Raw genomic sequence first — 24,885 nt, 5'->3', positions numbered from 1 at the left:
GGACCCTCACTATTCAGACTACATTACATCCACCCTCTTCCATCTGTACTGGCTTCATGTTTAGGTCCAGGCCTTTTCAAGGCACTATGAAACCTTAAATGGCTTAGGACCTGGGTACTTGAAGGACCACCTCCTCTTATATGCACCAGCCCAACAGTTGTGGAAATCAGCAGAAGCCCTGCTGTGTGTTCTGCTGCCAAGACAGACCCACACTAGGCATTGTCACGAGACATATGAGGGGTTTTTTAATGGCAGCACCCAAGCTAGAGAGGTTTCTCCCAAGGAAAGATCAACTAACACTGTCTTTGATGGTTTTAGATGGGCAGCAAATGTCTTTTTATCCCACCAAACCTTTAACAGCTTTTAAATTGTTTGTTAAAAGACCTCATTGAAATGCAGGCTTAATGTATTATTTTTAATTGCCGGTCTTGGTTTTTGTCATATTGAGATACACATTTAATGCTGTAAGCCACCTTGGGAGCCAAAGAATCCCATTGTTTAGGAAAGTATTTCAGTGTTCGGAGGACTACAGAGAAGTTAGGAGTACAAATACACACACACACACACACGATTTTAGTTACTTCCGCTTGCAAAAATGTAGTTCTGAATAGACACTGCTGGTTATTCCTCCGAAAAGCAAAGCAATAGATACACATGCACACATCTTTGTGCATAAGCCAACATCAAACTTAAGATATATCACCAGGCCCACTGTTTCCCAAACATTTCAAAATCAGATGCCCCAACTCTCAACTTAGAAACTGAATGCAGCATCTAAAACTCCTATGCTAATTCTCCCCCCCCCCCCAAAGAAGCTTCTACACATCCTGGTGCTGCATAATTTGTCACCTACTCCTCCATCTCAGTAACCCCAATGTGGCACAACTTGCATTTTGGGGAACCTTAAGCCCTGGCTCTTGAAAGGCCTACTCCCAAAGAGACATGCAAGATAGTTTATACCTTTCCTGAGAGTATCCCATGCCACACTCTTAAGAAATACCGACTACATCAAAATAGAACTACAAACCCCTATTAAATTTAAATCTATAGAGAGGGTGAACTGTGGAGCTTGTATGATTTTTATGTAAACTATTTAAAAGGGAAGAGGGCAGAAGCATGGCATACTTAATTAAAAAGTAACAAATATATTACCGGCATAATGAAGTACAATTACTATTTAAAGAGTCCCTTGAATAGCAGCCAAAAGTATGATTTCCTAGTGAAGATCCAATGGTTTAATTTAGAATTCTGAATGTTGCTTTATTCATAACTAAAATGCTTATCTTTTTCCTACTAGTTTTCTTAGGGAAGGATAGCTTAAGTATTAAATTATCGAAGTCTCTCTCTCTCTGTAAATATATATATTGCATATATGTGTAAATAAACCATGTATATTAAGGATACCACGGTCTCCGCTGTGCCTCATTTCCAAAAGGAAACACGGGGCCTGGGTAAGTCTGGGTAAGTGCCTGGAATCTTGTACAGCTTGGAGATTAGGGAGCCATGCAGCAATATTATCACATGTGATATAGCCAGACTTAAGCATCTTTCTATGAGTTTCAAGAGAAGAGTTAAGCACCTGCTTTTAGCACACACACACACCCGCCACCCCATATAAGCAACAAGTCTATTAAAGTACTTTACTTTGGTTTAATCGTGTATGTGGAATTCTGTTCTTAAGACCAAACCAGACAAAACGCTAAATGCATCACTTGGAAGTTCCTTTTTTTTTTTTTTTTTTTGCTTTTGTTTTTCATACTTAATAGCAGCCTTGGGAGGTCATGATTTTTATCAGGGTTGTGGTGTACAGGGTTGGTTTGGTTATCCCTGTCCTCTTCCATCACAACACTGAAGAATTCCTCAGACTTCAATGGGAGAGAAAGAGGTCAATATTTTCACTATGATTCCATATCCTGTAACTGCTACTAACTGCAAAAAAAAACAACATTCGCAAACAACCAAATATGCAAATTCAAGTGATGCATTTAGCATTGCCTCTAGTTTGGCCCTAAAATGTAAACATTTAGAGAGAATATGCTGTTTGTGATTCCTACTAAGGAAATCTTTCCATATAAAAACAAAAGAAACCTGGCAATGCCTGACAACAATCTAGCAGGCAACAATAATAGACATTTCTTGTGTTTGGTCAGCTTGGGCAGTAGACCTCCCCTCCCATATCAAAACCAACATTTGCTGAAAAAGCTGAATTACAAGTTTTTTGGCAGCCAACAATAAAGACACGTCTTCCACTCCACTTTATATGCCGAGAGAAGCTTCTGGATCCCCACTGCGCTAAATAATTCAGCAACACTGGCAGTTAACTGGATATATACTATGCAGTATATAATAATTTTAAGTTATACTAGCTTTAGGAAACGTCTCCAAGCCAAAGTCCAAAATGATCTAAATATCTAATCTTTCACAAGACAAACTGACTTTTTTAAACACACACACACTTGCCTATGTGGAACCTGATAGTCGATGATTGATGGTTACTTTAAAGAAAAAGCTGTTAGGGCTACATTCACTTAAACTGTTATGCTAGGAGAAGCCATCACAACAACTCCCAGTAGCACAAGGGGACTTCCCCTTCTCCCCAAATCTCCTCTGGAGGATAGGGAGAACCCCCAAAACAGTGGGCAGGGGCAGAGGGACGATTGTTCTGTTGGGTCAAGCAGAAATGCTTGCGCTGACAGTACCATCTTCTTAGTGCTACGCTGAATACAACCCTTAGGCCATATAACATTCATGTTTTGGAAAAGGGGTAAGAACGTCAACAGAAAAATGCAAAATTTTACCAATGCATTTGCCTGGTGTGATATCAGAATGTCTCCCACAGGCCTGGTACCGGAAGTGACCAAAACTTTTCCAATAGTTTAAATGTGCCTCTGCCTCTGCGTGGTTTCTATTTTGAAACAAGAGTCAGGTCTTGTCTTTCATGACCCCATTCTGCATATACCTGGCATGTTCCCAGGCCACACTTCTTGCTTCCATATGGGGCATCTTCATATGAGGGTTTTGCCTTATCAAATAAACGATGTGTTCAGCCATTCATTGTGGACTGTCAAGGACTATGGAGCTTAAACAAGATAGCTCTTGGTTAGAGGCTGTTCTAATTATGTGAGGCTGTGCACTCAAACCTGAGATCTCTTCCAGTACAGAAAGAGTCTACGGATAATGTGCAACATCAGCCCCTGTGCCTGGCAAGCAGACCAAGAGCTCTGGATTGAGAAGATCTCCTATATTAGGAGTGTGGATTTCTGCCCTTACTTGTTCATCAGAGGAATGCTAGCTGACCTTCAGACTCCAGATGTTTCCAGTTTTCTGCTGCTTCCAGCTTCTCCACAGGCTCCAGGTCTAGATTCAAGTATCTCCAGCCTAGTCCTGACAAGAGTCATTCCAGAAAAAAAAGCCTTCAAGCACTTGCTACCGTTGCTTGCTACCGTATCCGTTTTCCAGAGTTGCATTTATTTTGGAGCGTTTGGAAAACTTGGGTTTCCTGGACCCTCTTTAGTATTTAATCAATGTTCCACTGTCACATGTACTGCAGTTATACATTTGACTCTGGTAACTTCTGAATTTGTTGCATGTGGCATTGCTGGTCAGTGATTGTATTCATCTCCTCTGGTTAAGAACATATTTCTTTACCATTTGCTATGTAAAGAATACATGGATTGACTCCAGGTGAAGGGCAGAAAATCTAGCACATAAATGTTTTAATAAGTAACTAAATATGGGTCATTACAAAAAATGGTGTAATGCTCCTCTGTGCTCACGTTCTTCATTTTCACGGCTTGACTACAGCAACAACCAACTTATCTTCACTTTTCTCTCCAGTTTTCCTCTTTCCCATGTACAGCTCTGCATTGTTTATGCACGCCAACACACAAGAGTGCTTCCAGATGGGTGTTTACTGTGGGATCAGTGCTCCTCACGCTAGTTTTTCACAGTGTTCATACAATGTTGTTGGCATCAAAATGCCTGCCCATTATTCCCCAACTTCAGCTGACCTTTTGCAAGAAAAATCCCATAAGTAAATAGGGGGAAAAGCCTTGCTGATTCTGTTGCAGTATCTCAACGGCCTATTTGCAAATTAAGTTCCCATCTAGAAGCACGCTTAACACTGCTATTTCAATACAGCCATCAGAAGCAAACACTGAGGTAACTAGGGACTCGTCCACACTTACAGTTGTCCCATTGCTTTCCCCCAGAAAACCTGCTGTTTAGAACTACAGTCATAACTCATGCTCCGTCTGCTTCATGTTGCGTCTTTTTGCGTTCCATCCCACTGTAACCCAGAAGTACCGGAAAGGGTTACTTCTGCGTTTCGCCGCTCGCGTATGCGCAGAAGCACTAAATCGCGCATGTGCAGAAGTGCCAAATCGCGTCACACGCCTGCGCAGACACAATGCTTCGAGTTGCGGGCATTTCACGTTACGGACGGGCCTACGGAACGGATCCTGTCCATAACACGAGGTACCACTGTACTGGTTACGAACTTAATTCGTTCCGGAGATCCGTTCTTAACCTAAGACCGTTCTTAACCTGAGGTACCACTTTAGCAAATGGGGCCTCCCGCTGCCGCCGGCGCACGATTTCTGTTCCCATCCTGAGGTAAAGTTCTTAGCCCGTGGTACTACTTCCGGGTTAGCGGAGTCTGTAACTTGAAGTGATTGTAACCCAAGGTGTTTGTAACCTGAGGTACCACTGTAAATCAGAGTAAACACCAACCAAAATGACTTTTGCTCTGATTCAGCGGTAAACAGCAGGTTTTCCTGGACAGAAGCATCAGGGCAAGCGGAAGTGCGGATGATCCCTTAATGAATGCCGAATCTTGGATCTTCTTGCCTCGCACAGAGTGGAAGAGAGTTCCTCAAGATCCAAAATGTTGATACTTCAAAAAAATTACCCAGCAACTTGCCACTCATTGCCACAGCCCTGCCACTGTGCACAGGTTGAAAAGACAAAGTCTCTCCTCTTCCCCAAGGGGAGGGGTTGTGAGCGAGTCTTGCTTCCCGCGCTTCGCAGGGGGGCATGGCTGGCACACAAGCCCCCTGCATCACTGAGAGTCCCTGGCCTACATCATGCCCACAGCCAGCCTACATGGCTGGCTGGGGGGCGGCATGGTTTGCCGCTCTTAAGCGAGCGCGGCACTGTGGCTCAGCCTGTTTGTTTCCTGCACACACAGATCTCCCTCCCTCCCTCTATTCTCGTGCATTCAACACCTGACCTTGCTATGGACCTCGGTTGGTCGCATGTTGAAGGGGCCTGGTAGAAAGTTCTTCCACTTGGCAGATTGGCACCAGCCACTTGGTTTTTTGCCTATCTCGTAGCAAATCGTCACAACTTTGTAAGCTTTGGCAGTTAGGCATTGGAAAATGTGCTGTGTGTTGGAGGAGAGGTTGTGGCCATCACCTACTCCTCCCCTTGAAGGGTATTCCGTTACAGGAATCTGGTGGTCGTGGTTCCTGTCTGAAGCCCAGGTGGTGGCTAGGGCCATTTGCATCAACAAGCTCCCCCTATAGGTTGTTAACCCTTGTGTGACTTCCTGCAGAGTGGGCAGGAGCCAAGTATTGTCAGTTCAGATCCAATGCCTAAGCCAATACCACTCAAATTCTGTAACCGATAAAGTTGTGGCCTTTTTTAGCCCATTAACCTAAAATACTTGTGTCCATGTGTCTTATTTCATCATAAAACGGGTGGACGGGGCCTCGACTCACAACCAAGAGAAGAGATGGCCCTCTTACTGAAGGAGACCCAAGCAGCTGTTCCTTCTACAGTGGGCTGAACAGCATACTACTGATGACCAGTGGAAATTCTGGCCAGCATTCTTGACTTTCAGTGCTACACTCTGTCGCTATAAAATCAGCAAAGCACCTGCATAGCTCTGGTACTATAAAGTAAAAGTGACACACAGAGGACCTGTTGCATTCTCAGGCGAAGGCAGGCAAGCAGACATACATGTGCAGCAGCATTCCTGTGCCTCTCTCAAAAGAACAGGGATGGTCTATTTACAATGCAAGATTTACTAGTTTAAGGTGGGAGAGCAGAAATTCTATCCGATATATTTTATCTGCACAATCAGAATGAATCCGAGGAACCAAAAGGTAGTACTGTATTGAAAAATATGGCTTTTGAGCCATTTGGCCCCCAAATGGCAACTAGGCCTTCCACTTTGGCAACTGTAACCCTTGTTTAAGGAGCCATTTGGCGACTAGCGTGTATATATCTGATTTTCCACTTGGATTTTTGTTTTGCAATAAATCTCTTTGTAATTTTTCACCTGCACATTCAATTAGGAATCACCCACATTCACCCTAATATTCATAATATTAAGATGGTGTGGTTTAAAATAAGTCTTCCTATTCCCCTCCCTCCCAAAATATGAGAGCTGAGTAGTCACGGTAGTGTCATATAAACCTACTTATAAAGCTACAGTGAACAATGATTACTTAAGTGACAAATGAAAAATTGTAAAGCAACAGAAAACCCAGGGGGGTTAGGAAACTGTGCCTCCTGACACATACACACACTCCCAAGAGTCTTCGTTTTAGAACTCAATGCAAACAAACAAAGGCTTGCTTTGCCATCCTGGACGGTTTGTAGAATGAAGTATTTTGTAAACCTGCCAGACAGGACTGGGATGTTAAGGGAAACACCTCATGATGATAGGCCACATATGATACTAAGAATGCAATTACATTACCCCACTACAAGGAAGAAAATTTATTGTTGAACATTAAAGATTTAAAGCCAACTTCTCTCCATCTTCTCATAATTCTTGCTATTAAAATATCCTCCATCAAAACGTATTAATGCCTTTCTCTCCCTCAGTCTGCATTGCTCAAGCATATTCCCATTTTTGTTCACAACACAAAAACTTGCCAACATCTCTCTGTGTCCTACTGCTGATCCACAGACAACCAGTTCAGGTATAAGGAACTTTGTCTGATAAACTATAGCCTGTGCACCACTCATTGACCTTCCTCTTCCTGCCACATAACCCCACATATACTGGTTTACAAGTAGTGCTTAATGCATAGTTTCCTAGTTCAAATACTACAGGAAGCTGTGGTTAAACAAATCACAAGCCTTGGACCTGGACACAAAGCTACTGTACTTCTTAGTCCAATAAACCATGGTTTATTGAACTGAGATTTCTGAACTAGGCCTTCAGCTTCACTTCCTTCTAAATTCTCCTTCAGCTGTTTTCCATCAGCTTCTAAAAACGTTATCATTCTCTGCAAAAGCTTCATTCAAATTTGTTTCCTCATAAAGGTAAAGGGTCCCCTGACCATTAGGTCCAGTCGTGACCGACTCTGGGGTTGCGGCGCTCATCTTGCTTTACTGGCCGAGGGAGCCAGCGTACAGCTTCCGGGTCATGTGGCCAGCATAACTAAGCCGCTTCTGGCGAACCAGAGCAACACACAGAAACGCTGTTTAGCTTCCCGCCAGAGCGGTACCTATTTATCTACTTGCACTTTGATGTGCTTTCGAACTGCTAGGTTGGCAGGTGCTGGGACTGAGCAAACGAGAGCTCACCCCGCCGCGGGGATTCGAACTGCCGACCTTCTGATTGGCAAGTCCTAGGCTCTGTGGTTTAACCCACAGGGCCACCCGCATCCCTTGTTTCCTCATACTAAATAACAAAACTCTCTGAAGCTAAGTGCTTGTCCATACTCCCACTGAGCAGTTTCCCCTTTGCCCCACATTTTCCCCAGGGAAACCCTGCTCTTTTGCTCTATATCGGAACAAACATCAATCTGGAGAAAACCCAAATTGCTGTTTGCTCAAAAGTGTGATTTTCCAGGGCGGGGATGCAGTGGGACAAGAGGCTTTGTGGATAATCCCTAACTCTGCATTCACAACTTTCTACTGTCCTTCACACAATTCTCTATACTTAGAACACCTTCCCAAAGTTCCCACCTGACTGTCAACCACTTTCCTTCTAAACTAGCCCTGTAACAAATTACCTCTGATTTGTTTTGTCAGGGACCAGACTCTGTGTACCACTATCATCCAATCTCTTCAGGGTAGTGCCTGTGGGTCCAGTTCTGCAACATCTTATCATACAAGCTAATCCTGTTGTAACCAAACGCACATGAGGAAGGCATGGGTGAATCAGACTATTTGTGCTCTCTGGTAGAGAGGAAAACCATAGGCATGGAGAATGATCCATCAAAAAATACTAATTAGCTAATGTGTTTTTTAGAAAACAGCAGACTTCATGAAGCACATCTACAGAGATGTATTCCGGAATTTTTATTCTGCAACAGGGCTCCCATGCTATTGATACAGGGAGCTAGCTGTCTTGCCTGTACCTTGATTTATGGAATCTCATCCTTTGTCTCTGACTTAGAAGATCTGTTCCTCCTCTGTTTTCTAATACTGAGAAAAATATAGAATCTAATAATGCAGTATTTCACATATTTTCTTGTCCAGACAGCAGGCACACAATTATATATAGCAATAAAAAATTGCCTACATTTTACTCAGTTACAAGATACCTGCTGCTATTTAGTGATCATGGTTTAGGGTGGGGGGAGAGAAACAAACTCTAAAGTCACAAGTCCAGAGCTCTCTGCAATTAACAGTGCCAGGACTATTCAGCAGCAAGTGCCACTGAATTCAGTGAGGTTTCCTTCAGTGTAAGAATATTTTATTAGGGTGAGTACTTTTTTAAACAAAAATGATCCCATTGATGTTGTCTAATTGGCAATCCACATAAATAATATAGAGCCAGTTACTGGACATTAATTCCTCCAATGGAAGTGACTCTCCCTGTCTTGTAAATTTTTACTGCAAAAGTTTACTGTAAATTTAGCTGACTTAACATAATCCCAAAGAAACATGCCAGAATCTACAGAACTTAGAAACAGGCATTCTTCCATCTCAAAGCTGACTTCTGTTTACTTTGAAAATAGCCTCACTAGGAACGACACCTCTTCCACACTGTGCTTTCTTCGAAACAAACTGAACCCATCACCAGAATTACACAAAACGTCAACGATTCATATGAAAAATATGGTTTGGCAAATACACATTCCTCAGAGGTTTTGAAAGGCTTTTCCCTCGCTCATTCAAAACCAAAAGGTCTGCAAAAAACCAGAAAACAGGTCGCCCCTGACAAGCCTTTCGGTCCACAAAGCAGTGGTCCCTACAAGTTAACCCCAGAAGAAGCGGAAACGAATCCCTTCCCTTTCCAAACACACAACATGGGGAGTTTTCACTTTCTTTTCCAACTCTGTATTGCATCTTCCACTACACACGTCTACACATTCCTGCAAAGCAGGAGGGGGGGGGGAGTTCTGCACAGCAGACATGAGCTTTCTCCCAAGCATGCATAGATATATATATGCATGCATGCATACACACGAACACAAAACTATTTCTCTGCTGTGCTGTCAGGCAAAAACAGGGTTGTGGCTCTGGAGGAGCCAAGTCCTTCCCTCCCTTCCTCTTTTCCCGTGTCCCCCAGTTTCGTGGGGGGGGGGGAATAGGCGAGCCGAGCAAAGGCCCCGCCGCGCTTCACCCGGGTTGGGATAACTGGGGAGCCGGTGGGGTAGCTTGTGGGTTCCTCCCCTCTTCCTCTCGCCCCACACAATCCACCTTACTTGGCAAGAAGTAGGCGGCGGAGGCAGCAGCAGCAGGACTTTGCATGCAAGGCAACATACCGGAGCCAGGACGGCGGGGGCTTCTTTGCCGCCCCCCCCCACCCCAAACCCATGGGCGTGTGTGCATCTGAGAGAGAAACCCCACTTCTCTCCCCCCCCCCTCCCCACCGTTCTTCTTACCGTTGCAGAACTGCAGGAGCGAGGAGGTGTCATAGAGGCTGCTGTAACTGGAGAAGCCGTCCTCCATCATCCTGAAGCCAGCTCAGCCGCCGCCTCCTCCTTGTCTTCCCCCCACTTAGGGGTCGTCGCCCCCCAGCCCCCGGCCTCCCTTCTCCTTTTCTCCCGGCTCCTCTCTCGCTCTCCCTGCCTCTCGCTGCCGCCTCTCCCGCTCCCTGCCTCTCGCTCGCTCGCTCGCCCACCCACACATACACAACACACACACCCCGCGCCGAGGAGAAGCCGAGGCGGCTGGGGCCTGCCCGCCTGCCTCCGCCGGTTGCCACGGCAACGCAGTCACTCCACCGTGGCTTGGGCCGCCGCCGCCGCCGCTTCTCCTCCTCCTCCACTCCGAGGGGAGAGAGGATGGGGCAGGCGGCCGGCTTCCCTCTGAAATTTTAATATGTATATATTTAAGAACGCGCTTTCTCTCTCTCCAGTCTAGCGAGCTTTCCGAAATTTGGGACCACCTAAAATAAAAGGGGGCGGTGGGAATTCTTTTTTTGGAAGCAAGGGCGTAGCCAGGATTTTTTGGGGGGCGCAAAACCTCAGTTTGCTATGTATTTTTATTGATTGGGGGTGCGCCCGTTGTGGTTTGGGGTCGCATCCTTTGGGGAGGTGGTGTTTGGGGTGAGCATGGTGGCGCTGGGGAGAGGAAGGCGCTGCCTCGCCCTCGCGACCCATTCATCACTCTTGAATGACGCCGAAGGAAAGGGAGCCCCGATCGCGGGCGTGGAGGAGGAGGGCTTCCCTCCAAACAATGGTTTTCGGGGGCGGGGGGGGGGCATTGGTAAGGCCGGTAATGGCCAAAAGGCGGTGTTTTGGGGAAGCTGGTGGGGAGAAATGCATGCGTGGCTGGGCAAGGAGGTTTTCTCCGTTTTTCTTTTCCTCTGCCCCGTAAAAGTCGCCGGGGATGAAAGCGACGATGGGAGTCGTAATAGGTTGGCATCTCTCTCTCTCTGGGATTAAGGGCGGGGGAAGCCGGGCCCGTTCACACGAGCCCAAGACACGGCACGTGTCTTGGGCTCGTGTGAACGGGCCCGGCTTCCACGAATTACCCGGGAAGCCTACGCAGCTGTGCCTTGGAAGCACTGCCCAACTTTGCCAGACGGGTCGCGATCCAGCGTGGGCTGCCACGAGCGAGGGACGACGCGCGTTAATCCCACGAGTACTGAATGCGTGTGGATTCGACTCAGCTTTGCAGCCTGCGCTAATTGCTCTGAGCCGGCTGGGCGTGAAATCGCGCTGAAAAACGAAAACCGCGCTCCCAAGCATGCGCAGAGTGCCTTTTCGCACCATCATGACACGCGCACTTCTTATGTCCCCGAGGAGTAGCATTTCCAGAACTGCAAACGTAGGTTCCAACATGCACGGACTTCCCTCCCAAAGAAATCCTGGCCTCCTTATAGGAAATGGGAGCAGCCCATTTTTTGGCCGCACCCTCCTTGGCCCGATCGAGCTCAGCCTCAGCCGAGCGGCTCCTCCCTTCGACCCCGCCAGCCCCGCTGGGCGAGTGATTTGCAAGCCCGCTTTCAAGATACAGGCATGGGAGGGAGGATCTGGAGCGAAGAAGGGGGCGAGGGGATGGGGTGGCGCCGAAGGGCCGAGCGAAGTCCAGTAGGAAAGAAAGTGAAAGGAGGAAAGAGATTTGCTGAAGGAAGAGCCGAACAAATAGATATGGGGTGGAGTTGAGGGGTGCTTGGCTGTCATGGATTTTAAAAACGCTATTCAGCCGGTGGAGATCAATTACTTGCGTATTTACTCTTAAGTAAACCTCAGCTGAGACAGTGAGTCTTCCTCCAAAGTAAACGCGTCTAGGGTTGCAGATCTACAATCCAACCTCAAGTATGCTTATTTGCAAGTTAGACCCGCTGGGTTCCGTGGACCTTACTCCCGAGTAGGCGTGTCGAGGAATAACAAACAGCCTTAGTTGATACTGGGAATGACATCTGCAGCTACTGAGGAGAGTGGCCTGAGGGGCGCGAGGTTGAAGAAAAGGGAGCAAAAACGGAGTGGATTATTTATTTGCAAGACAATATAAAACTGCCTATTCACTTAGAAAAGAATTCTGCAATTTATTTATTGTACCACGCACAAAGATGAAAGTACTGCTGATGAGTTTTTCCACCCTTCCAAAGTTTGATTCTGCCTATTATAAGGGGAAAGGGGGAAAGAGGATCCCTAAAAATTTGCAGTAAGCCTCATTAAGCAGTATGCATAAGATTGGGCTGCATAGCTTCGGTCAGTGTGCACAAGCCTGTTTATTCTGCATCCAGTGAGATCCCATTTGTGGTTTGCGAAGTGTACATATCAGCCATAATACATATCTATCCTGTCATTTCTTACAAAATACTGCTTTTTAATGTGCTTTCCCCTATTACCAGCTTCTATCCGAAGTGAGGAAAAGAATGACCTAACAGCGTTTTAAGCCAGCAACGTGTACACAGTTTAAGCACATGTGTGGTATGTTTATCCAGAAATAAACCCGTGTAATTCAGTGGGGCTTCCTCCCAGGTAAGTGTGTGCAGTATTGCATCTCAGCCTTAAGGTTTATTCGATATCAGGACACACACTTGATCCACACTTTTTGATGCGAGAGTGGTAGTAAACCGGTGATGCTATTTTACTCTTTCAATGTACGACGGGACTGTGGAGTGCGGGTTCTAGTGCACAAGAATGTGGACAGAGAAACAAAAGGATGGAAGTTTAATTCCACACTAATGTAAAGCAGAAACTTCTGTTATGAAGTTCAGATGAGCTATATCAAATTTGCGGATGATACAACAGTGGTGGGGCTCATTAGTGAGAACGATGAGACTGCTTACAGGAAAGAAGTACAGGGGTTAATTCAATGGTGTAAAGAAAACAATCTTATGCTTAACACCAAAAAAACCAAAGAACTCATAGTTGATTTTAGGAGAAAGAAAAGTGTATTTTTACCATTGCACATAAATGGCGAGGAGGTGGAGAGGGTTGGTAGTTTTAAATACCTGGGCATTTATATCTCTGAGGACCTCTCATGGACTGCAAATATTAACATGGTTGTGAGGAAGGTGCAGGGGAGGCTGTATTTCCTGAGAATGCTCAGGGGACTGAATCTATCTCAGCACCTACTCCTGTCCTATTATCACAGTACCATCGAGAGTGTCTTAACCTATAGTATATTATCATGGTATGGAAGCAGCTCTGAAACGGATAAAAAAGCTTTACTGAGAATAACAAAAATTGCCCAGAATGTTATAGGGCTCCAGCTACCAACCCTGGATGAGATCTTCACGTCTCGCACTTTGAAGAAGTCACACAATATCCTGAGAGATCCCACCCATCCTGCTCACAACTTCTTTGAACTGTTGCCTTCGGGCAGAAGATATAGGACAATGAAAACACGAACCACACGCCTTCTGAATAGTTTCTATCCAAGAGCTCTGATTGCACTAAATAATGATCTCAGGGCCAGTTGTAAGAAATAGCAAGCAGGGAGTAGGAAGGAATGAGATAGGGTTTAGGTCATGTTATGCTTTTAATAGGTCATGTTATATTCTGGATTATGTATGTTTTATAGATTATGTCTGAATGGGATGAGAGTGTTGGAGGTACGTGCAAATGTGTATGCGAAGCCGGTCTTTGGGTGGGTGTTTGATTTTCGTTGTTGTGTATACTGTGTATATACGGACAATGACAAATAAATTTCTATTCTATTCTATTCTATATAGCTTAGGCACAGCAAACGCCATGCCCTGTTTTGAATGATACATATCAGTCCTGGAACGTATGGCGTAAGAAAGAGATAGCTTCTGAGCATGTGCTAAACATTTTCCTCTTACTAATGGGTGGGACGCGGGTGGCACTGTGGGTTAAACCACAGAGCCTAGAATTTGCTGATCAGCAGGTCGGCGGTTTGAATCCCCGCGACGGGGTGAGCTTCCCATTGCTCGGTCCCTGCTCCGGCCAACCTAGCAGTTTGAAAGCACCTCAAAGTGCAAGTAGATAAATAGGTACCGCTCCAGCGGGAAGGTAAACAGCGTTTCTGTGTGCTGCTCTGGTTTGCTGGAAGCGGCTTAGTCATGCTGGCCACGTGACCCGGAAGCTGTACGCCGGCTCCCTCGGCCAATAAAGCGAGATGAGCGCTGCAACCCCAGAGTCGGTCACGACTGGACCTAATGGTCAGGGGTCCCTTTACCTTTACTTGATGGGCGCCAATGTCCCTAAGGTTGAAGGCCAAGGTTCTGCATCAGAGGGTACAGCTTGAGTCCTCATGTCTCTAGTATATGACAAAATGAACTACTGACTTTGTCTTAGTTTTATCTCATCAGAAGATACCGTGCAGTCACCATACTTGGAAGGCACTGTGGTGCTGAATCAACAACGCACTTAGGCCAGCATAAGTGACCTAAAACTGGGCTTAGTCCCAGGGTTGGATTACAGCCCTCAGGCAATGTTTTTAATGAAAAGAGACGATGCAGCCAAGAATGCTTGCTTCAATTTTGATGAGAGACTTGGAGCCGTACAAGCAAAGTACGGCAATCCCTAACATTTCTTCTTTAAAGCAAGAGCCTTGTTAGGATCTCCAAAATATCAAACATAACTGTGGGTGAGAAAACCTTTGTGCCTTTATATGTGAAAAGCAGAAACAGCATTTCTTCCTTTACAGTTCCCATGAAAACATGCCCTGTTCAGGTGCTTGTAGCTCACACAATTCCTGTTACATAAAAGGAAGAGCAGAGACTGTGCAGAGTTCTAAATTATGCAGGGAATCTCTGTGCAGGGATTCCCTAATGCAATAGGGATCATGTTATATGAACTCCCAAACAAGACTATACAGTAGTAGCACAGGAAGCTGATTAACAAACATAATATATCTGTAGTCTATTATGCCCTGGATAATTTGTGCTAGTAGGAAACTAGTTTCTGTTCAGATAGCTTTTGGGCTGTTACTGACATACACAGAATTTGTTTGAGTGCAGAAAACTTGCCAAGGTTTGTGCATTCCTCTGACATAGCTGCAAGAAGTCGCTTCTATTTTTTATAACCATTTTATCTGAACTCAGACTAACTGAGATAATCTTAACTACGGTTAGTGGAGACGCCAACATCAAACCTTAGGCTATGACGGTAGCTTGTTCTTACTAGCTGTAGTTAAAATTAGCCACAGTTTAGGGCTTTGATGGCATGCTAAACTACTGTTAGTCTAAACTGGAAACTTCCCGTCTCACTGCTACATTGGAGAGGGAGGGGGGAAACATGCAAGACTAGATTTGTCCTTGGAAATGTCTAAATGCAACTACAGAGACTAAAGTTCCTCCCTATGTTACACAGACTACGGCTAGGCAAAAACCACAGCAGTTGCACATCTAGGGGCAATGGACATGCAATCTTAACCATAGCTACTCAGAAATAATCTATGAATACAGTAAAGTGCGAACCCACAACCTTCGGATGCCTCTCAGGAGTTCACAGCTTTGCCTCCCAACTCCTAAAAGTCCAAAGCACTCAGAAATGTATCATCGCTTTATTATTATGGCAGTTTGTGAACTATTTGTCCTGAAAGACACCTGGTGAAGCAGGGAAGCAAGCAATACCCTAGTTTCTCATAGGAGGAAGGTAGGCCATTTGGGAAACAAAACAGCTGCATGCAGATAGAGACCAGCTGGCTGATTTTCCATCTTGCACAAGCATGACAACGACAGAGAGGCAGTGGCGATTACCCTGGAAGTGAAACCCTTAGTCTCAAGAGCATCTGAGCATTTTCACCCATAAGCTGTTTTGAGCCTTTCACTTTATCTGTAACGTGAATGCAAAACAAACACAGGTGACAATGTGCATTAGATTTATTTGTGCATTCCAGCCTGCATTAACAATAGTCACATGTGGCTTTAATAGCACAAGAGAGGCTCAAAGTTCCTCCTGTGCCTGCAATAAACTCTCACACTCATACTGCCTTTTCCCTGACCCTCCAAGTTGTGCTCCAACAACAGCCCATCCCGCCCTGTGGAACGCCCTCCCATCAGATGTCAAAGCGATAAACAACTACCTGACATTCAGAAGACATCTGAAGGCAGCCCTGTTCAGGGAGGTTTTTAATATGTGACATTTTAGTGTATTTTTCATCTTTGTTGGAAGCCGCCCAGAGTGGCTGGGGAAACCCAGCCAGATGGGCGGGGTACAAATAAATTATTATTATTATTATTATTATTATTATTATTAGGTCCAGCTCCACCCCCTGGACCCCTTCCCTTCTCAGCTTTGCTACGACTCTGCTCCTTGACCTTGCACACCAGAGCTTGCAACCCTAACTTCAGCAAATATGTTTTTAGAGTGAACTGCTACACCGAAACAGTGCCAGGATGCTTTAGCAAAATAAGACGTTGCCTTGGCACTGCTAAAACATTACGGCAGAGATGCTGGAAGATTTGCTGGCACAAATATTCAGGATTAAGACAGAAAAGCATACAAGTGAATGTGATATTTACTGTTGCTGCTAATTCAGTCCGGCTTTCTGAGCTTTGCAGACTGCAGTACTTGCAAGAACAAACAAGCGCTCCCCAATTTCCCCAGTGTTCATTTGACAATCCAATAAAAGTCGTTCATAGAACTTTTTGTCAAAGCAATGTCATCTTAACAAAAAGGCATAATTCGCAGTTCTGCAGATTTGCTCAGTGACATGGTTTGGATGCCGGCCATAGATGACAAAAGCTAAAGTATGACAGGGTAGTTATAAAATGATACATACTGCAAGGATGTTAGGGGCTGTAATTTCTTCTGTTGCTTTTAATACACAGTCATCCATCTCTTAATGGAAAACAAAGCTGCTCATTTTGGCCTTCTGGTTTTAAATATCTCCCCAGTGCAGCTAAGGAGGTATCTGTGCAATAGGTGCCTTTCTGGCTGGCTCTGAAACCACAGGTGAAAATTGAATGTGCTTCTGAACGTGGATGCCTTCACTTAATTTATTTCGATGGAATGCACATCTGAACACAAATCCCCGTTCACATCCTGGTACGATGTACACAAATCTTTTAAAAACTGCTAGAGCTGAATTGGGGTGATATTTTTCTATCGCTTGCAAAATGGTTAAGTAGGATAATTTCCCACTAAGTAGAGTAAGATTTAATATAATTACAGCACTCTTGGTGAGATGTCAATGCACGTGTAATCTATACTTCATTAAGATGTCAAACACTTTTTGTATAAATCCATGAAAATCTCATTATCATGTCTGATTTTGATGACAAAACAATTTCTGTGTGTACCAGTGGAGATCCTACTGCAGCGAGAGGTTAATGAATCATTGCATCGAGAAACATTACCATTTTAGTAAAAGATGCCCTCTTGCCGAGATCAAGCACAGTCGAATTCCAGGGTTACAGCAGTTTTGCTAATAAACAGACTTTTCCCATCATATTCTGAAAAGTAGGAGAGGCAGAATGGTGCAACACAGGATCAGCTCAGACTGGAGAGGATCAAGGGATAATAATCTATACACTAGAACAGGTTTGGAACTAGAATTGGGTGGTATCTCACAAATGTTTGACTTTCATGTGGGCCCAGTGAGTGGCATGAAGGCACATGATGCAACTTCCTTGCAGAAACTAACAAATTCAGGTCTGATAAGTATATTAATGGAAGCCTGCTTGGATAGGCAACTTTGAGCTCAGGGGGAGTGGGGATATAAATGCATTTAATAAGATTAAATGTACCACAACATAGTATTATGTGCAAATAAGTGTGCACACTTATTTGTCCTTCAGGTCCTCAGATGTTGCTGGGCTACTCCGCCGATCTTCCCTGATCATTGGCTAAACTGACTCCAGATTATGGGAGTTGTAGTCCTGGAACACCCGGGGGCCAAAGGTTAAAAAAAGACTCATATAAGAGATGTTGCACGCAAAATGAAATGGTGACATTAAGGTTGCGATCCTTTACACACTTACCGGGGAGTATATCACATTGAACTCAGTGAGAGGCAAAGTAGAAAAGTAAAGAACTGTGCTGTAAATGGGGAGAACCTCCATTGCTTAGAACTTTTGAAACCCTTTTTCTGTTTTCCACATGAGTCTTTTTTTTCTTTCACTGTAAGGTAAAGGGTAAAGGGACCCCTGACCATTAGGTCCAGTTGTGGCCGACTCTGGGGTTGCGGCGCTCATCTCGCTTTATTGGCCGAGGGAGCCGGCGTACAGCTTCCGGGTCATGTGGCCAGCATGACTAAGCCACTTCTGGCGAACCAGAGCAGTGCACGGAAACGCCGTTTACCTTCCCACTGCAGCGGTACCTATTTATCTACTTGTACTTTGACATGCTTTCGAACTGCTAGGTTGGCAGGATCAGGGACCGAGCAACGGGAGCTCACCCTGTCGCGGGGATTCAAACCACTGACCTTCTGATTGGCAAGTCCTAGGCTCTGTGGTTTAATCCACAGCACCACTGTACCTTGATTCAAATTTGATAAGGTCACCAGAGGCCAGATAGAATTGTCTCCGGGGTCAGATTTGGCCTGTGGACTTTCAGCTGGCCACCTTAAAAACAACAACTATGGAATAACAGTGTTCACTTAAAGGCTTATACCATTGGCCAATGTGTGTGTGGTGGGGGGGATTTAGCCAATTATTTCAGAAATCTTCCGTATAGGAGAACTTCTGTGCATTGTGCAAATCAGTGCCATGGTTTGGGCCAGGATGATTTAGGTTTAAGTCTCCGAATGCAGGTCCATGATGCTATTATATTCAGGGACCAAAGGCTAGGGAAAGGGGAAACAGTTGGATAATTGCATTGCATGAATTGCTTGATGCATTACAATCTTGTTAGCCTAGTGAAGCACAAAATGAGAAGAAGAAGAAGAAGAAGAAGAAGAAGAAGAAGAAGAAGAAATGATTTGCTCACAAGTGCGCACAGCAGTATGATAGATTTGAAAGCATCTTTAATGGATCTTTCAGAACTAGGGAAAGATCACTGAAACAGCCTTGGGTAACCCATTGTTCAGTAAATGACATAGCTGATAGATTTGTACAAGCCCAAATTAGTTAAGCGGGGGTGAGAAGGTAGAGAGAATTGGAAGCCACCTGACTGTAAACATATGACTTGGAATTATAGAATATTTGACATTACAGTGGTACCTCAGGTGACAGACGCTTCAGGTTACATATGCTTCAGATTACATACTCCGCTAACCCAGAAATAGTGCTTCAGGTTAAGAACTTTGCTTCATGATGAGAACAGAAATCGCATGGCGGTGGCGCAGCGGCAGTGGGAGGCCCCATTAGCTAAAGTGGTACCTCAGGTTAAGAACAGTTTCAGGTTAAGAACGGACCTCCAGAATGAGTTAAGTTCTTAACCCGAGGTACCACTGTATCTCTGAGGAAAACCATTTTGAGAAACTCTGCTTTGTAGCTATGGTATGTTGAAAGCCTTATGAATAGACCAATATGAACATGTCTTGTCGAAACCTCTGAGGTATACACATAAGTGGTTAAATGCCATAGCTTAAAACTTTTTCAGCACGAAGGATCAGAATGCAAACAATGCCCAGGCCCTCTCTCTCCATTCAAAGAGCTTCTGCAAAGTCTGGTACAATATGATTAAGAATTGTCTCCATAGCTTAATGCGAGCGCATAATTGATTCTGATTTTAAGGCAAAGGGATTTTTTCTCCCACCCCACCCCCTTCATAATTCGGTGTTAAGAGCATTTGGATATTGAGTGTGCTGTTCCCCATATTCCCTCATTATCCCTAACCTTGTTGCAAGATGACTGATTAACAAAACTACTATGTACTGCGTATCAAAAGATACACTTTAGCATTTCCACATCAAAAGCATGGTAATTCATATCTCTGGGATCCCCCACAGGCATTGTAACACGAAATTGCGACAAATATGTGATTTTAGTTCAAGAGCAAGGAGTTCCATTGTGCGCCGTCACGAAGCTGCAAGTGCAAATTACATCTTTTAAAATGCTTAAATACCTGGAAGTCAGTGCAACAAACATCTTCATCATGTCATTCATAACAAGTTTCCAGCAACAAAATCCATTTGAAACCAAAAATCAAATGGGTCTGGGTGGCTCATATGCCTGCATTTAGGTACGGTGTTTTGTGTTTTGTTTTAAAATCCCAATTCTCCCCCCAATTTTGGCAGCTGCTAAAATTATCAATGATATCACTGGGCAGGGCGCATGATGTAGCCAACGAGAGGACTAAAAGAATCAACGGGGAGCTGGGGGGGGGGTCCTGCTGACTTATAAAGATCACCCAACCTGATCACTAAAGCAGGTGTGTGGAATCTGTGGCCCTCCAGATGTTGTTGGACTCCAACTCCCATCAGCCCCAGCCAGCATGACCAATGGTCAAGGACGATGGCATCAGTAATCCAAGAACATTTTGAAGCTTATAGGCTCCCCAACCCTGCCCTGAAGCATTCTCGGTGATGGGGCACTTGTGGCGATCCCACATGCCCCCAAGGTTCATCTGGCCTTCACCAGCGTAGCAGGCCCTGTCCTGTGGAACTCCTTGCCAATAGAGGTTCAGCAGGAGCCGCTCCCGGTCTCTTTTTGACATCTTCTGGGAACTATTATTCAGACAGGCCTTTCAAACCTGAGATTCCTTGCCCATTGGCTTTTACGGATGTATCTGACATTCTTGGTTTTCAAAATATGTTTTGGACTGGGTTTTTAAAAAGCTGTGTGCTGCCTTGCAATATTTTAGATGAAAATCCGGTTTGTAAAAATTTATATGCATACCCAGGTTGGAAGCCAGGCTGAGACAGAACAAGGGAAGAAGTCCCTCAAGGCAGGCTGGATTCCAAAAGATAAAAGCAGTAGGGGCTGGGGAGGATTGCAGGACTGCAGTGCAGGATGAATCTTCCCCCCTGTGCTATTACCCCAATATAAATCACCCCCTAAAAGCTACTTTTAGCTCAATGGGAGAAGATATACTGGATCCAAGAACTGTTTGGCTATGGTACCTGTTATCACATGGATTTCCAGGTTCGATTCAGCTGAACTGGTTGGCATGGCAGGTCTTTCCCACTTCACTCCGTCCTGAAGAGCTTGAGCGTCCCAGGTAGAAAGTAACTACAGTTTATGATAGCTATGCTTTCCTGCCAGGGCCTCCAAAGTGTGGGATGTAAACACAGGAGCAGTCAGTGACAACATTCCTAGAGTGTACATGGTAGAACATGGGGAGGGATGTCTGTCTAGCAAGCAGGTAAACTTCCTGGGGACGGACTTCCTCTGCATGTGACCAGAGGTGGGTGTGGCCTCACCTGTGCAGGTAAATGATAAAAGCACAGGGCAGGCAGCCATCTCTCTCTCTCTCTCTGCCATCTTCCTTCGATGAGGAAACATCTAAGGATGCTCTCTTGGCTCCCAGCCAAGAGAGGAGATAAGATCTATCTCGCTACAAGATAGATTCTGAATGTATGTAACTTTTTAAAGCTGTCTGCCTTCTGGGATCATATTGTGAACAGAACGTGAGTAAACTCTTTTATACTTTTATAAAGACTGTGTCGTGTCTTGTATTTTAAGAGGGAACAAAAGGGGAAATTACCAGAGTAATTATTATAGAGGTTCTAGCGAACCTGTGCAAGCGTTACCGTTGCGAACTTAAAGGGGAATGTCTATAAACTCTGCTGATATTTTGGGAACTTGTTAGCACAAGTTGGATAAGGATATAATTAGTCAATATATCCTCTCCTGCACCCCAGAACATTCCCACACAAAGCAGCTCAAGGTCCATTTGTAAGGGGTGGGGAGGCAGACATGCAGGAAGTGGTGGCCTTATGGACCTATCTACACAGTAGTAAACTTTATGAAGTTTGCAGCTCAAATCCAGAATTGATTACGAATCACTACCTTTTGAGCTGGGCTAATCTCAAACAGGGATGGATTAATCGGTCAATCTTAGTTTCTCACAATTTCTCCTCCTTTCGATCGTTTAGATCTCCACATTCAAACATAAGTTTTCTTTTTCTTTTTAAAGTCCTCTTGGAAATTTATCAGCATTTTAGTGCTGGTTTCCCTTAATACACCATGGTACCTCTGGTTATGAGCACTTCAGGTTATGAGCTCCACTAACCCGGAAGTAGTTGCTCCTGGTTGTGAACTTTGCCCCAGGATGAGAACGGAAATTGTGTGCCATAGGCGTGCGCACAGCGGGAGGTCCCATTAGCGAAAGCGCGCCTCAGGATAAGAATGGTTTCAGCTTAAGAATGGACCTCTAGAACGAATTAAGTCCGTAACCAGAGGTACCACTACATTTTTGCATAGGATGTTATTTTTATTTATAGATACATGATATGCACACCTAAAATTTTTGTACGTGCATTTTTGTACACCTTACTTGATTGCAGAACTGCAATCCAAAATTTGGAGAGCTTCATACGCCGAAGGACGCACATGTTTCAGTTTGCATTGTGTTTTGGACAGTGTGAATTGGATGGGGTTTTTAAAATATTCATATATATAAAACTGTACTACAATACGAAATATGGGTATATGAGCAATATTATCATTTTGACAAGTATAAAATCATTAACAAGTCATTTATATTTTTTATAAATGTATACCAAATATTGTTCTATTTATCCATACACAATCTGCATCTAAAAGCAATCCATTCATATGTTGCAAGGGTTATCATATGTTCTATCCATTGATCAAAGGGGGCCATAGTGTTATCTTTCCAATGAATCAAAATCAGCCTTTTGAATTAGGTAGGTTTCCTTTTAAATCAAATTTCCCTAGCTGTAAATTTCATCACTAGCCTTTAGCAGCATGAGAAACAGACTGAACCCACCCAGCCCTATACATGTTTACACAGAAATTAGTTCCGCTGTGTTCAAAGAGAGTTGAGTAAGGGGATGTCAAATTGCTGTGCTCCTGTCCACACTTACTTGAACACTGGACTTACTTCAGAGTAAACACAACTAGGCTCAGCAAGCATTTCCTTGAGCGTTCAACTTAAAAACAGTCTGTCTAGAGCAAGTGCCTCAGACGAGCTGTACTTTTATTCAGCGTTTTCAAAGTACTGTAATTCATTCCGAGTTAGATTCATATCTTTCATTATTACCATAGCTACTCCGAAACAAATTAGATACAAAGGCATATGGCAATATATCTACATACCTGGTGCTCCACTGCCTATCTGATAAAATGCAACCATTCCTGTAAATAAGGGAGGACCTGTGGGAACTGCAAAATATATATTTTAATGTATTCAAGCCAGGCTCCTTTTATGAACTCTTGACAGCAAGTTAACTCAAAGCTGCTCCTGCTTTGGTTTGTAAATAGTCATCTAGCTGGACTCGGAGATCAGCCAAGGAGGTGCTGTTCTGAGTGCCACCCATTCAAAATGCACAGTAAGGATTTGGTGGCGGCAGTGCCACAATTATGGAATAGTCTCACCAGTGACAGGTAACCATATGAAAGCTGGCACCATCAATAGGCGTGTCGCCAAAGTACAAAAGAACAAGTCCTCACCCTGTGGAATTTACAGTCTAAAACAGGCATAGGCAAACTCAGCCCTCCAGATGTTTTGGGCCTACAACTCCCATCATCCCTAGCTAACAGGCCCAGTGGTCAGGGATGATGGGAATTGTAGTCCCAAAACATCTGGAGGGCTGAGTTTGCCTATGCCTGGTCTAAAACTTAGCATGGAGACAACACAGGAAGGTGAGGGAACCAGATGTAGCAGTGTGAATATGTATTCATTTTAGTTATGCTTAGGCTGTACACATGCCATACATTTAAACCACATTACTCCCCCCCACCAATAATCCTGGGAAATGTGTTTGTTGTTGTTGTTTAGTTGTTTAGTCGTGTCCGACTCTTCGTGACCCCATGGACCAGAGCACGCCAGGCACTCCTGTCTTCCACTGCCTCCCGCAGTTTGGTCAGACTCATGTTTGTAGCTTCGAGAACTCTGTCCTACCATCTCATCCTCTGTCGTCCCCTTCTCCTTTTGCCTTCCATCTTTCCCAACATCAGGGTCTTTTCCAAGGGAGTCTTCTCTTCTCATGAGGTGGCCAAAGTATTGGAGCCTCAGCTTCAGGATCTGTCCTTCCAGTAAGTACTCAGGGCTGATTTCCTTCATAATGGAGAGGTTTGATCTTCTTGCAGTCCATGGGACTCTCAAGAGTCTCCTCCAGCACCATAATTCAAAAGCATCAATTCTTCGGCGATCAGTCTTCTTTATGGTCCAGCTCTCACTTCCATTCATCACTACCGGGGAAACCATGGCTTGAACTATACGGACCTTTGTTGGCAAGGTGATGTCTCTGCTTTTTAAGATGCTGTCTAGGTTTGCCATCGCCTTTCTCCCAAGGAGCAGGCGTCTTTTAATTTCGTGACTGCTGTCACCAGAGCTACTTTCCCCAGCACCCTTAATAAACTACACTTCCCAGTATTCTTTGGGGGAAGTCATCAGTTAACACTATATATGGGGAGACCTGGCTCTTTTTATCTGGTTCTGCAGTTTTTCTTTCATTGCATTCATTTTTTAAATGTTGTTCTCCACTTTGGGGATTTTTAATAGAGAGGATTCCCTCTGTGTGAGGGCAGCAAGCAGGTGCCATTACAGTCCCTGACTGTTTCCAGAGATTCTAAAGGTGTGCGTGTTGTTTTTATAGCACTTTGCTAATATCTTCTGCTGCTGGTGGGGTGTCACCCCCCCAATCCCCTTCTAGGGCTGATCACACTTTGGCGTTCCCCATATCTTTACCCCTGGACTAATGTGAGCGCAGGATTTCTCTGCCCACCTGGCAAGCAGGCCCCGCAAGCTGAATATAAAGGGTTATGACTAGCCAGTGTGTGCCACTTTGCAGCTTCCTGAGGTTATTGTAAAATAATTTTCTCATTAGGGCACAATGCAATTAAGGTAAATAGGGCCATCTCTGGGGAACAGCTGCACGTTTGGTTAAATTAGCAATCAGTGCCAATAAATAATACCGCATGGATACATTTATATGCTGTAAATTATCCACCCGGTGAGAGCAAGCTATCATTTGTGTTGAAGAATGAGGGACCGTTGGTATTGTAGTATGAGGGTTATTTTCTCACGGAAACTA

General features: G+C 44.5%; 1 protein-coding gene across 7 annotated transcripts in view; it reads right to left on the bottom strand.

Annotated features, from left to right (window-relative positions):
• EML1 (EMAP like 1) overlaps positions 1 to 24,885 on the bottom strand; it is a 132,595-nt gene that overhangs the window by 53,558 nt on the left and 54,152 nt on the right. For 2 of the 7 annotated variants that reach the window (XM_083435345.1, XM_083435346.1), the window contains exon 1: positions 9,795 to 11,046. The exons of 3 other annotated variants lie outside the window; for them this stretch is intronic. In XM_083435345.1, the coding sequence (XP_083291471.1) occupies positions 9,795 to 9,864 (70 nt within the window). In that variant the 5' untranslated portion in view covers positions 9,865 to 11,046. Of the gene's footprint in view, positions 1 to 9,794; positions 11,047 to 24,885 lie in introns of those variants that run through there. 2 more of the 7 variants (XM_083435342.1, XM_083435343.1) reach the window with 1 other exon arrangement.

The sequence above is a fragment of the Podarcis tiliguerta genome, assembly GCF_965153285.1.
Source record: "Podarcis tiliguerta genome assembly, chromosome: 1".
Taxonomy (NCBI): domain Eukaryota; kingdom Metazoa; phylum Chordata; class Lepidosauria; order Squamata; family Lacertidae; genus Podarcis; species Podarcis tiliguerta.
The sequence above is the reverse complement of the archived record's forward strand: the minus strand, read 5'-3'. Positions and strand labels throughout refer to the sequence as shown.